Source organism: Geotrypetes seraphini, chromosome 13, assembly GCF_902459505.1.
Source record: "Geotrypetes seraphini chromosome 13, aGeoSer1.1, whole genome shotgun sequence".
Lineage (NCBI taxonomy): Eukaryota > Metazoa > Chordata > Amphibia > Gymnophiona > Dermophiidae > Geotrypetes > Geotrypetes seraphini.
In genome coordinates, this window is record NC_047096.1 from 8,969,450 (window position 1) to 8,982,159 (window position 12,710).

At 40.7% G+C, this 12,710-nt stretch overlaps 1 protein-coding gene across 7 annotated transcripts in view; it reads left to right on the plus strand.

Annotated features, from left to right (window-relative positions):
• The window catches only part of HIPK1 (homeodomain interacting protein kinase 1), a 96,058-nt gene extending 85,588 nt beyond the window's left edge, over nucleotides 1-10,470 (plus strand). For 6 of the 7 annotated variants that reach the window (XM_033917790.1, XM_033917792.1, XM_033917793.1 and 3 more), the window contains one exon: nucleotides 2,775-10,470. In XM_033917790.1, the coding sequence (XP_033773681.1) occupies nucleotides 2,775-3,269 (495 nt within the window). In that variant the 3' untranslated portion in view covers nucleotides 3,270-10,470. The remainder of the gene's footprint in view (nucleotides 1-2,774) is intronic. The other variant, XR_004536745.1, reaches the window with a different exon arrangement.
• Nucleotides 10,471-12,710: the final 2,240 nt, after the last annotated feature.

Consider the following 12,710-nt stretch of genomic DNA (forward strand, 5'->3'; position numbering starts at 1 on the left):
CCTCCTACTGTAACCAAATCATTGCATGATCATACTTGAATGTAAACAGAGGTAACCTTCCCTCCACCCCCCAAAAAAAGGGGATGAAGGTTGACTCGAATAAAAACCGAGGTTAGAAACTTGGATTATCACTGTAAACCAATCTACAAAAACTAGACATTTTTGCCGTAAGTTTTAATACATTATTTAAGTTTCAAGTTTTATTTTAATTTGAAGAATTGCTTATTTAGATTTACTAAGCGATATACAACATTAATAAAAAATATAAAAATATATTTAGATATACCATTTAAAGTTTAAAAATGATGGGTTAGACCAACAGACTTATCAATACACAAGGTAAAAAGGGATAGAACTACAATTCAATGCTTTAAAGTACAAAGGAGAACCATAGATGGAAAGAACATTGGGGAAGGAAAAGTAGAAACCTGGAAGGAAACTAATGTAAAATTTGAACATAATCTAAAGATTAAAAGCATCTTTAAAAAGGAAACTAAGTTATTTTTTAAACAGCTAAGGTCATTTTCCTCTCTAACATGCTGAGGCAAAGTGTTCCAAAGTTGCGGAGCCATCACTGAAAACATATTATGTCGTCAAGTTCCGATAACGTTCAAAGAGGGGACTACTATGAGCTTTTGATTAATGGACCAGAGAGAACGCGATGTACTATAAGGAATAAGAAATTTATTAATAAATTGAGGTTCATTAGTGGAAAGAGTTTTAAATACTAAGAGTAAAATTTTAAAAGTAATATGGTGGTTAATTGGGCGCCAGTGTGATTTAATCAGAAAGGGAGTGACATGATCATATTTTTTACCGTTATAAATGAGTTTAACGACAATATTCTGGATTATCTGAAAGCGCTTCTTTTCCTTTTGTGTGATATTTATTAATAAAGAATTACAGTAATCAATGTCTCCTTTGCTTCCCTGACATAGTCCTTAAAAGCAGAGAAAAGTTTTTATATATAACAGGCATAAAAATGGGTAAAAGTTACAAATCATAAAGATAAAATTAAGCAATATGGTACTTAATGTATAGCATAACTGAAACATAAATTAAAACTATTACAGTATATAATATAAGAATAACCACAATACTAGCAGATAAAAATTAAAATGACATGCATTAACAAAGACAATAATTATTCTGCTTAGTCCAATACTTTAACCCAGATCCCAACTCTATAAACCCTTTTTCCCCTCTATAATGTTTGCTAATAATATAAATCAAAATACCCTCTCTCTGAAGATTACATCCCCCCCTTAACAAGCACTTCTATTCCAGACCCCGTCTGACCTGCACTTCAGTCCTACCACCTCCCTACCCGTTAACCTGTGTTTGTTTTCACCCCTGCCCGACGGGCACTTCAGTGCTACCACCTCCCCACCCATGACCGGCATACTGTTCTTACCGGTACAGTTCTTTTCCTATTGTTAAGCTGAGGTCAGTGCTGTGTGATGGGCTGGAGCGGGGCCTTGCGCATACTCAAGGCCTCTGCTGACGCCTTTCCAAGATTCTCAGAGAGGGTGGGAACCGGCAGGCCTTGATCATGCGCAGATGTGCAAGGCCTTGCTTCAGCCCAGCACACAGCATTTGCCTCAGGTTCAGACAGGAAAAGATCTGTGCCAGTAAGAACTGGGCCCAGAGGGGCTGTGGGGAGGAACAGATGTTACCAGCCATCAGGTAGGGAGGTAGTAGCACTGAAGTGCCCGTCGGGCAGGGGTGAAAGCAAGTGCAGATTAACAGGTTGGTAGGTGGTAGGACTGAAGTGCAGGTCATGTGGTGGGGGTGGGAGGGGGTTAGGAAAAGAAATACTGTTTAGCAAGCAGATGGGTGGGCAGAATATAAATAGAGACCCCCGTTTTAAGGCCTTTTTTTTGGTCCAAAAATCTCAGTTTATATTCAACTATATAAGGTAACCCCCTTAAAAAAGAAAAGTTCAGGGTACAGCTTACATTTTTTGCAGTGTGCCAAAAGCAAAGCTACAGGACAAGGAAGTAGGGGGTGGAACAATAAAAGTGGAGTAAGAATTGATAAAGTATTGGTGGTTTTTTTTTTTTTTAAATTTTTAAACAATCTTTATGGAATGTGACATCATAAAAATTTCACAATCAAATTGCAAACCAACTGTCCATATATAACACGTCAATTTATTATTTCCCTTTGAAGATTAACTCCAATCACAATCACTTGTTTTAAATCATATATAGATCATGCTTATGTAGGTGCCTAGCACTAAAACACAGACCCGTATCAATTTCCACCATCTTTTGGGGATATGTTTTCAGTTGTCCTATGGGTTATTTCGTCATCAAAAACTTTGTTCCATAGGAGACCTTTCTCCTTTTTTTGTTTCAAAAGCAAAGCAAAAGTTTCCCTATTTTTCCCCCCTATTTGGTTTCTAGGCACAGGTTGTATACTTTGCATGAACTTAAAAATGTATACAACTGATTGCATACCTGTGCAGGCGATTTGTGGGGACTTTAAAAAAATTTTAGGCGCCCAGGTGAACAAAATTTTCCTCTCACAAATATGTATCCCTATTAAATATAGAATTACATTATCTGTAGTTAAAATTAGTACTGGCAAGTTGCTTTGTATATTTAAAAAAAAAGCCCTCTAGCTTAAGCTTTTAGGGTTCTAGCACCAAGAAAATATTTTACAGAATATTATATAGCTTAAAACAATGCATTATTTTGCTGATCAAAATCAGAAAGGCCCAGGGCAACATCCAGGCTCTCTTCATGGCCTCTTTTCATTCCTCTCTACAGAACCAGCAGACAGCAGCGACGGCCACGCAAGACAGAAATATCAACCCTGTTCCACGCAGGCAGCAAGCATACGTCGCACCCCTCCCGTCGGCAATTTCTCAGGCACCGTTCACTTTCCAGCACAGCAGCCCCTTACATTCCACTGTGCATCCCCACCTGGCAGCCACGGCCACCACGCACCTTACCAGCCAGCCTCATATGTACAGTTACGCACCCACCACAGCTGCGACACTGGGCTCCACCACTTCCATTGCCCACCTTTTCTCTCCTCAGGGTTCCTCCAGGCATCCAACTTATGCCACACACCCTAGTACTCTTGTCCATCAAGTTCCTGTCAGCGCCGGTCCCAGCCTGCTGACTTCGGCTAACTTGGCTCCCGCTCAGTATCCTCACCAGTTCGCCACACAGTCATACATTGGCGCCTCGAGAGGATCGGCAATTTACACTGGATACCCCCTGAGCCCAACTAACATCAATCAGTACTCTTATTTATAGCCCTCCAGAGGGCGCTGTGGTGCAGGCCTGCTAAATGAGGGAGCAGCCATTCTGACCTGCTGACTGCTGCTGGTTTGCCTCCCAAAGCTACATCTTATGTTCAAATGGATCCCTTTTCAGGATGCTTCTGAGCAGAGAAGATGGGCATGAACAGGAGAGCGGGAGGTTGCACTTTGTGTATGTTCTGCAGCAAGACTTTACAGTTTTATTGATGACTTTTTAATTTTTATTTTATCCATTCTTTTAATGCACAAAAGCCCTGTTTATTCAAAACAGCCCCATTTAACAAGCTTAATGGCAATATCTTTTATTTCCTTTAATAGGGGCAGACAGGCTACTGGTGTAAAGATTTTAATGCACTTCCTTATCTCTATGGTTGGGATGTTTCCTGCCAGAAAATACAGAGTGCTCAAGTTCCACTTTTTTTTTTTTTTTTTTTTTTCCGAGCTTTGTGTTGCCATTTTAATATGTTTGGAATACTTTACCTCTTTGTTTTATAACTTAGGTAGCTGTTGTGCCTGCCTCTTTTTAACCATATGATTTTATACAGTGTTCTCAGTGATTTGCTGCAGTGTCTTTGCTGGGTCATACAAGACTGCTTCCGTTTAATATTCCATCAAGCCATAGAAATGGTTTATACCAGAAAAGTCCTCCTTTTGAAGCAGGAAAAAAACAAAAGCTAACCAATGTCCACAACTCATCCTGGCATTTGTAATTACAGCAGATGTTTGGCATGCAGCTACATAAAACCCTTGCATAAAATTTAATTGGGTCAAGGCAATGTTTGAATGCTATTCTTTTGGGGTAAGGTGGGTACCTTGGACATAATAGGCAGCTTTAGTGGGTCTTATCATCTGCTACTTGATGGTCGCTAACATATACCTTCTGCTCATGGTTTCAAGTTTTTCATTGAAGTTTCCCAGTAATGCAGCTAAAACTGTAACACATCTCTAGAGGAGAAGGTTGGGTAGTTGGGGAAAGGAAATATCTGCTCTGGACCCTTGCACTAGTGCTCCTCACTTATTGAGTGAACCGTGGCTCTCCCTATGGGCCACTGACATCATCAGTCCAAGCCTGTAGAATTCTCCCTGCAGCTGGGTCACATGGTATTTGATATTTCAACGGGAACTTCTTCCTGTTCATCCTATTACTTGGTAGATTGGGGTGCCTGCACTGCACCATAGAAGCTAGGAGCATTCTAAGCACTTTTAGATGGGTGCAGTTCGTCCGGACTCCCTAAGTGTCCTAATTGACCAGTCCAGATGTATGTGCTTATGCCATCCTGCCAGCAGATGGAGACAGAGAACACACGGACGCTATTTTTTTAATATCTTGGCCAAAAAACACAACAATCTATGAGTCAGTATTCGTTTTGCTGCTGCAGCCTATTTTCCATTGCTAGTACTGCATTACCACACTGCTGCCTGTGTCAAGATGATTTTGCTGGCATAGATTGGTAATAGCAATGTCATAAACACTTCAAAACTGTCCCTAAGGGTAAAGCACACTGTGTAAGGAGGAGAGATGTGGGTTGCTTGTGTGTGACTTTCCTTTAATGCCCAGTCTCATTCTATCTCACTGGTACAGGTCACTAAATTGATGTTTTGAAAGCATAAATAGAATCAAAAACACAATGCACTGGAAGAGATCTCAAGAAATGATTATCTGGTTAAATCCCTGGCTTCCGGGCAGTTCCAACACTACCTAGAACCAATGATACCCATTGTTTCAAGTTTTCAAGAGGGTCACAATGTATATAATATGTTATATAAATTTATATGCGTTACAGTTTGGCAAATAAATCATGCATATTCGTTGTGACTGGTCTGAAAACCTGACTTGTCTAGTGAACCTGGAAGACCTATTCAGGAACTAGTTGCATAACAGCCCCTGGATAAATGTTAATCTAATGTGCTCTTGGGGTCTTCCTGAATCAGGGGGATGGGAATTCCATCAGCTTCCTTTCTAAGGGATTCCAGTGCTTAACACTCCTTACTTAGTAAAGTTTTTCTGAATGTTTAACTTCCAAATGCAGATCAAGATGTGATGTCTGTACAGCTGATATTACAACAGGATATGATTAGCTAATTGGGTTTCAACAAATTATCTGACAAGTATAGCTCAATACAAGCACAGATATTTTATTTATACAGTCTGTTATCTGAAGAGGGTCCCCTCCTACCCCTGTTTTTACTATGGATTGCCTGATCCTCCAGCAGGAAGAGCTGGGGAGGTTTTTAGAGCATCATACACATGCAACGGAGTGCAGAGCTTAAGCTGCATTTTTATACTGTGCCCCGCAACTTAACCAGCGAACTGCAAGCTCAGCGCCTTTCTGGACTTCACACAGGCGCGTGGGGGAAATGCAAAGAAAAACCGATTTTAAAGTTTATTACTGAATCAAAAACTATTTTGGAAGTTTTGTAATGGTGGCATTTTAATACTTTCCATCAGATTGAATATGTACCTATTCAGATATAACAAGCAAAAACTCCTTTCAGTTCACCCTGTTCTGTCTTTGTAATCAAACTGTCCTAGTGATTATACTTGAACGTCTGTAGGCGGTATCTGTTTGTTAACCGTTCTTGGAGAATCCTTTCTGTTTTGAAACCAAAATGAATTGTTGGAATGTATGTGAGATGATACACTTGCTAGATCCTATCACTGTAGCACTGAAAATATGGAAGCAAGTAAATGTCCAATGTGATGCGGGAGCAGGTGGGATGAAAGGACAATTTTCTGATTTGTTTTGCACAGGTATGTATGGTGAAGAATTTTTTGATGTAAGTCTTTCCTGTAGTGCCTTAAATGCTAACGTAGAATTTCATGGACTATACAGTGAGCTTGCTTTTATAAGAGACCAGCAAGCCCCCCTCCTGAAACACGAGCAGTTCACCCAGAAGTAGCGTGGCGTCGTCAAGATGCCCTTTTTCTCATGTTTTATACCAACCTGAGCTACTTTTTGTTTGGTTCCAGTTTAGCCAGTTCATGAAAGCTTCCCCCATTCCCGCTCCTTTAAAATGGCACACATATATACTCTTAGATATGTTTACCCATGTGTTGGGAATTACTAAGAATATGCTTAACAATATTTAATCTATTATACAGAAATGATTTATGTGTTCCTTACTTTCATTCTTTTAAGTTTGTGTGCAATTCTTTTCCTGTTGAATTTTGTGACCCCCCCCCCCTTTTTCTCCCTGTGTGGTGACCCCCCTTAGAAAACCCTCCTTGTGAGATGATGTAAGTAGATAAGATAATTATACCAAAGAAAGCTTAGCATGCAGCAGTTAGAATTTGGGCTGTCCACACAAATACTGTCTGTGTACCACCATGCTTACCACAGAAAATGTGAAACTGACAAAAGAGGTTTTGCTAATCATAGTATTATAGGGAGACTTGGATAGATAGATTCCCCCCCCCCCCCCACCCAGTATTCAGCACTTTGCTTCCTCAGGTTCCCTCAAGCTGAGGTTTCTCTGCCCTTCGCGCATTTCCAGAACCAGGTTAAAACTGGTATTTAGAGAAACAAAATGGCCGCTGTCCTGATGAGGTGCCATTTTGTGCTCAGCCCAGGTTAGTTAGGAAAGTTTTGCAGTTACCAAGTTAGAGACCGTGTCTCTGGCAAGCTACAGAATTGACCCTTACTGGCATTTTGCAACTAATGTAAGTAAAGCTACAGAGTCTTTACTACCTACAGCAGTGTGCTTGGTGGGTAGTAAAGACCATCGCAAGAAATGCCTGAAAGAGGGCAGCTGTCAGAGCATTTTTTCCTTTTATCGTTTTTAAGACAGTCCCTAAATTTTGACCTTTTTGCTATGAAGTTTAGAATATCTAAGGCTAAAAAAAGCAATTAAATAGTTTACAGTTTTGGTGTTAGAATGTTTTTTGTGTGGCAATTGTATGTCATCTTAATTGTAGATGTGGTTTTTTTCTCAATATGTTTGTTTTTGCTCTTGCTAACAGTTAATTTTAAAATATTTATATTCAGTACTTCAGCTTGTGTATATTGGGTGCATAGCTTTTAAGTAAACATAACATGAATCTCCTGTTGTAAGGAACAGCAGAAACCCAGTTACTCTGACGGAGCCTGTTAATTATGCAGCAGGACGGTGGAAGGACCATAGACCAGTTAAATGAGAAAATAAGATTAGGATATATGTTAATTCACTGCATTTCTGATCTTGGCCTCATGTTTCTGGGGGATGATAAGGGAGAAAGCGCCGTCACTCGCTCACCAAGCCCTTGCTCTCGCGTTTAGGTTCCATCTGTCATACTTTGATTTCTTATGCTCTCCTGCACAGACCTGCCTTCAGCTTTCCTTATGCCCTTCTGAGCATTTCTCCGGCAACCCGTCATCTCTGGACATCGCTCCTTCTCCGTTTGCCAAAGATCTCGCCCTATCTTTCAACCAGCATTTTGTTAAAATCCAGCACATACATTGTGAGTGAGACCTCTCGTTCTAGCTTTATCTTTTCCCTGTAAAGAGTGGGCTCAGCCAGGTCTGCTGTCGCCTTTCCCTACCCTTATGATATGGAGCTCTTCAGTGACTTTGGCAGAGTTTTAAAGTGTTTGTTTCCCAGACTGTTGGCAGTTTCTTTAACCCTCTGCTTTCTGAACGCCCCTGCTTATGTACGAAGTGGTATATATATATAAATATATATATATATATATATACACACAGCAATTTTATTAAAACCATTGGGAATTTGTTACAAGAGATCACATACTATTTAAAAAGGGTTTTGCTTGATTGTTTTTTACAGAACTGTGCAACCCATAGAAAATATGTAGGTGTGTTAAATAAAACCTAAATCTAAACTACCCAAGTAGTCCAAATTAAGCAGCATCTGGGTTTAAAATGATTTGATTTAGAAGTTTCACAGCCTACAACAAGGATCTCAAAGTCCCTCCTTGAGGGCCGCAAACCAGTCGGGTTTTCAAGATTTCCCCCAATGAATATGCATGAGATCTATGTGCATATTCACTGGAGAAATTCTGAAAACCCGACTGGATTGCGGCCCTCAAGGAGGGACTTTGAGATCCCTGCTCTACAACTTAAGGTGTGTGCTGCTAGCTGTGATGGTGAAATTTGCAGTCTGCCATGGCTCAGGAATGGTGTAGCAGCGAACTGATTCAGGCACGTGATAACGGTCAATACCCTGGCAGAGCCCGTTCTAAAGGGAGGTGAGGAAAGCTAGGAGAATAAAGATCTTGTGTGTAGTTTATTAATTGGACTATAGGACAATTGCCTATATCAGAAAGCTCAAGGTCACAGCACATAGTTTATGTGTATTTAACCCTCAGAAGATGGCGTTTTCTATGAGGAGAGGGTTAAAGATGGTGTTAGGTAGTTAAGTTCATAGCACCATAGCCCCTATTAAAGACAGCCCACATGGACAAAGAGAAGCTACTCGATCCTAGTGTATGTTTATGCCTCTTTTTTTTTTTTTTTTTTTTTTTAATTCTATATGTAGGTGAGAATGATTCCAATGTGACATCTTACAGATGCTGAGCTTAGACATTTTCTCTTTCATCATAGATGTCGGAACAGGATTAGGTTGGCTCCAATACTAACTCTCCCCCCCCCCCCCCCCCCCCCCCGGGAACAAGAAGTCAATTCCTGTCGCTTGTTGACTGCTGCATAATAGTATTGTTTTAGCAAATACCAGAATTAAAATAGTAACACTATTCACAATTTTGGCTTTATTGCAGTCTCTCTCTCTCTCTCTCTCTCTCTCAGCATAGGACTCTGGCGGGTTTACAAGTTATTTTTGAGTAGTGTAGGTAAAATGGTAGGGGACACGGTGCGTGCCCCGCAGTCACCTGACACAGTTGCGAAGGATTTGCTGAATATGCCTTTAAGTAACCAAAAGCAGATTTTGCATAGAAATGTATCTCGGGAGTCAGAGTGCACAGATCGCTACATCTTTCCATTTCCCTGGTAAAGAAAGTCTTTTAACCCCTAGAAGCCAAAGTCTCTGAGCCATCCTGCACGGTTGCTTGGCTGCAAAAAGTGATGTTAAGAGTGAACCAGGTAGAAGATGGTTCTATAGCAGGGGTGTCCAACCTTTTGGCTTCCCTGGGCCGCATTGGCCAAAAAAATGTTTCTGGGGCCGCGCAAATGCTGCAGCAAGACAGAGGAGGGAGCCGGCAAGACGGTAAACGCCCGGGGGCAGCAGAGGAAAACACTGCATCGTCCTCGACTGGGGCCACACAAAATACTTCACGGGGCCGCAGGTTGGACACCCCTGTTCTATAGTAAAGTCTTTTTGTCCATGTGGTACTCTGATCCATGCTGCAGCTGAGAACCAATTCCAGCAGAAACCCCCAGCTGCAAGCTGTATCGAAAGAGCCAGCGCTGGCAATAAGGAAAGGGGAGCGGGCACGGCCAAACTGAAGCGGGCAGCCAGCAATAGAGAACCAGCTGTTCAATTAGAAATATTTCTTTTCCTTCCACCTTGAACTCTAATGATTAGCAGTCAATTCCACCAGTAGTTTTAACGGGTACAAGGAGTTTTCCTGCTTTGCCCTACGACTTTTGTCAGCGAGAGAGCATCCTGCTAGCAAAACGCAGGCTCACGTCAACAGGAGTATTTGTTTGTTTTTGCTATGATTTTATTTTTCTTAGCTGATGGAACTGCATGTCTGCCTTGTGGTGTTTGTTGAACTTTTTTATATAATGTGGACTTTTGGAATCTGCTTGAAACTTGTCGCAGTGTGTACCAACACATCCTGTGTAATGTTAATATTCTGTTTTGACTTTGAATCATCGCAGTGGTGTTCCTGCTTGCTTTATTCAATGTCTTTGGTATCCTAGTTACTGTGTGAAATTTTAATGTTATATTTTCCCCTCTTAAGGTTGTTCTTCTCTTTTTTCCTTCATTTTATTTTTTGTTTGTTTTATTTTATTTTTTTTACAAACAGCTATGAACAGGTAGATTCTGGGAATTATGGCGGTATTTTTTGTAATGTGGATTTGCTTAGAAGGGTGTATAAAGTAATCTGTTTAACAGAAATAGGGATATTTAAAATTTAATACTAACTATACGGGAAAGGGGGCCATTGGGAAAACACAGTTTATCTTTGGATTCAATGTTTGTCTTTGGTTCTACAAAGTAGCTTTGTATTTTCTACAAATATGGTAAAAATGTAGGATAATTGCAATGCATCAATAAAAAAAAAAATTAATTTTCCGTACTATGGTGTTAATGATGCTTTTTTTTACCCCTGTTGATATTTTGATTTTGTATGTGTGAGAGTTACAACTTTATTTTCATTGGTCACTTCCTTGTCATTCCCTCCCCCCCCCCAATAATAACCTTTTGCATATGTTGGTGAGGTAAGTTGATATTTAAGCTGTAAAAGAAAACAAATCTTGGAGGGAAAATAATAGTCTATGTGAAGAGATTTGTTTTCTCGCTGGAGGTGGCCTAAGGTTCAAGATCGAGAGCCAGATTTGAATTTCACTTCTCCCACCGAGGCTTCTTGTTAGAGAATGACACGGGGACAAAATTTTCCCTGTCCCATTCCTGTAAGCTCTGCCTTAACTACACAAGCCTCGAACGCTTATGATATTAAAGTATTTGAGGACTGTGCAGATGAGGGCAGAGCTTGCAAGAATGGGACAGGGGCAGGAAAAGAACTCAACAGGACGGGAAAATGAGTTCTCGAAGGGACGGGGAAAAATTTGTCCCCGTGTCATTCTTTACTTCTTGTGGCCTCATGCAAGTCACTTCACCATTCATTGTAAGTTCTTTGAGGCAGGAAAATATATACGGCACCTGTTCATAACAGCCTTGGCAAGTAATTAAATCCAGATCCAAACACTAGATGGTGCTGTAATGCCATGGCACCCTAGTAACTGAAATAGCAGAGCGTTAATAGTCACAATGTATAAAACAGGAAAAAAAAAAAAAAAGGCTTGAGAGAGAGAACTTCTAGTTATGGAGTCCTTAGAACCTACATTACAAACTAGATTATTAAAAAGCAAGCAATTTCATTGGCTGACTGCTAAAGTCCAGCAACTTCAGCACACACATTTTGCGGGTTTCAGTCCAGATCAAAAAAATGACCTTGGTTGGTAAAAAGGTTTTTATATTACTGCATTTTAATTTTGGGATAATAAATTTTTGCCTGCATCGTGTACATTGTCTGCAGTTTCTGTTTGGTTTTCCTGCTCCGGTGTTTATTCTGCAGATCTGGTTGGATTTCTTTTTGGTGTTCACAATGAAATACAACACACATCCTTACAGTAGTAACTTGCTTTAGGGTGCAAATTCTTGACTGAGATGTTGAATTACAGGTTTTCAGCTCCAGTTCTCAAAGGGATAAGCGTGTGGCTTACAGGATGCACACAGACTGGTCATCGATATACATTTGGTCCAAGAATTGGAATAATTTGCCTATTTGTGGGGATGCTTTGAACACTAGATCTTAAGTTCTTCAATTTGAGACCAGTGTGGCACAAGGACAAATTTGTCCCCGCAGTAACCCAATTTCCCCGCTGTCCTTGCCCCATTCCTGTAAGCTCTGTCTTAACCGCACAAGCCTCGAACACTTAAGGTTTAAAGTGTCTGAGGCTTGTGCAGATAAGGATGGAGCTTGCAGGAATGGGAAAAAATTTGTCCCCGTGTCATTCTCTGTCTCATAGTCTCGTACCTTCAACACCCAAGGTATGAGATGAGCGAGTATTCCATTATGTACATGTGTCATTGATGGCTGTTCCCCATCCAGAGCAAATGATGCAAACTGGATTCTGTTAGTGCTGTGTATCCATCTGGTATCAGTGTGGGGTGAAGTCATCTGCTCATTGCTTGCTTTTCAGTGCATAGACTTTCTGCCTTCTCATTTGCTTGCTATGTCTGGTGTGCTAATGCAGTGTGCGTTTTGGTACTGGGATTTTTACAACCCATCTTGAATTTGTAAATTAGAAATGGAAGATGGATATACAATGAATTCTGTCTCTGTGAAGGTTTCCTTTGCATTCAGTTCCATGTATGTGCCTACATGGAAAACGCAGCTGCTGCATCAGAAATGATATGTTTGCAGAAATTTAAAGCAGCGGAAGACAGCGGTTTGACTTAGGGGTAAGGTATGTGTGTATATATAGCACATGAAACCGGGTCAGCTTGGCTTCCAGAACGTTCCAGGAAGCACACTGTATGCCAGCTGTGAAATGTTAGTATAATTGCAGGGGGGATCTGAAAACTGCTAGCTCACTGAACTGCTTTTAAGTTAGGAAGGAAAGGCATTCTCTCTCATTGACTGCCTAGTAGGGTTCTCGTCCCCTTTCATTATCTATTCAGAATTTCTGAATCGCACGTACCCAGAACACGTTCAAGCCAATTTACAAGATAAGAGGCCTATGCTGTGACATTACATTGTAGAGGAAGGTTACATTGTTGCAAGATGCTATCCAGAGAGGGTAGGACAGATTTG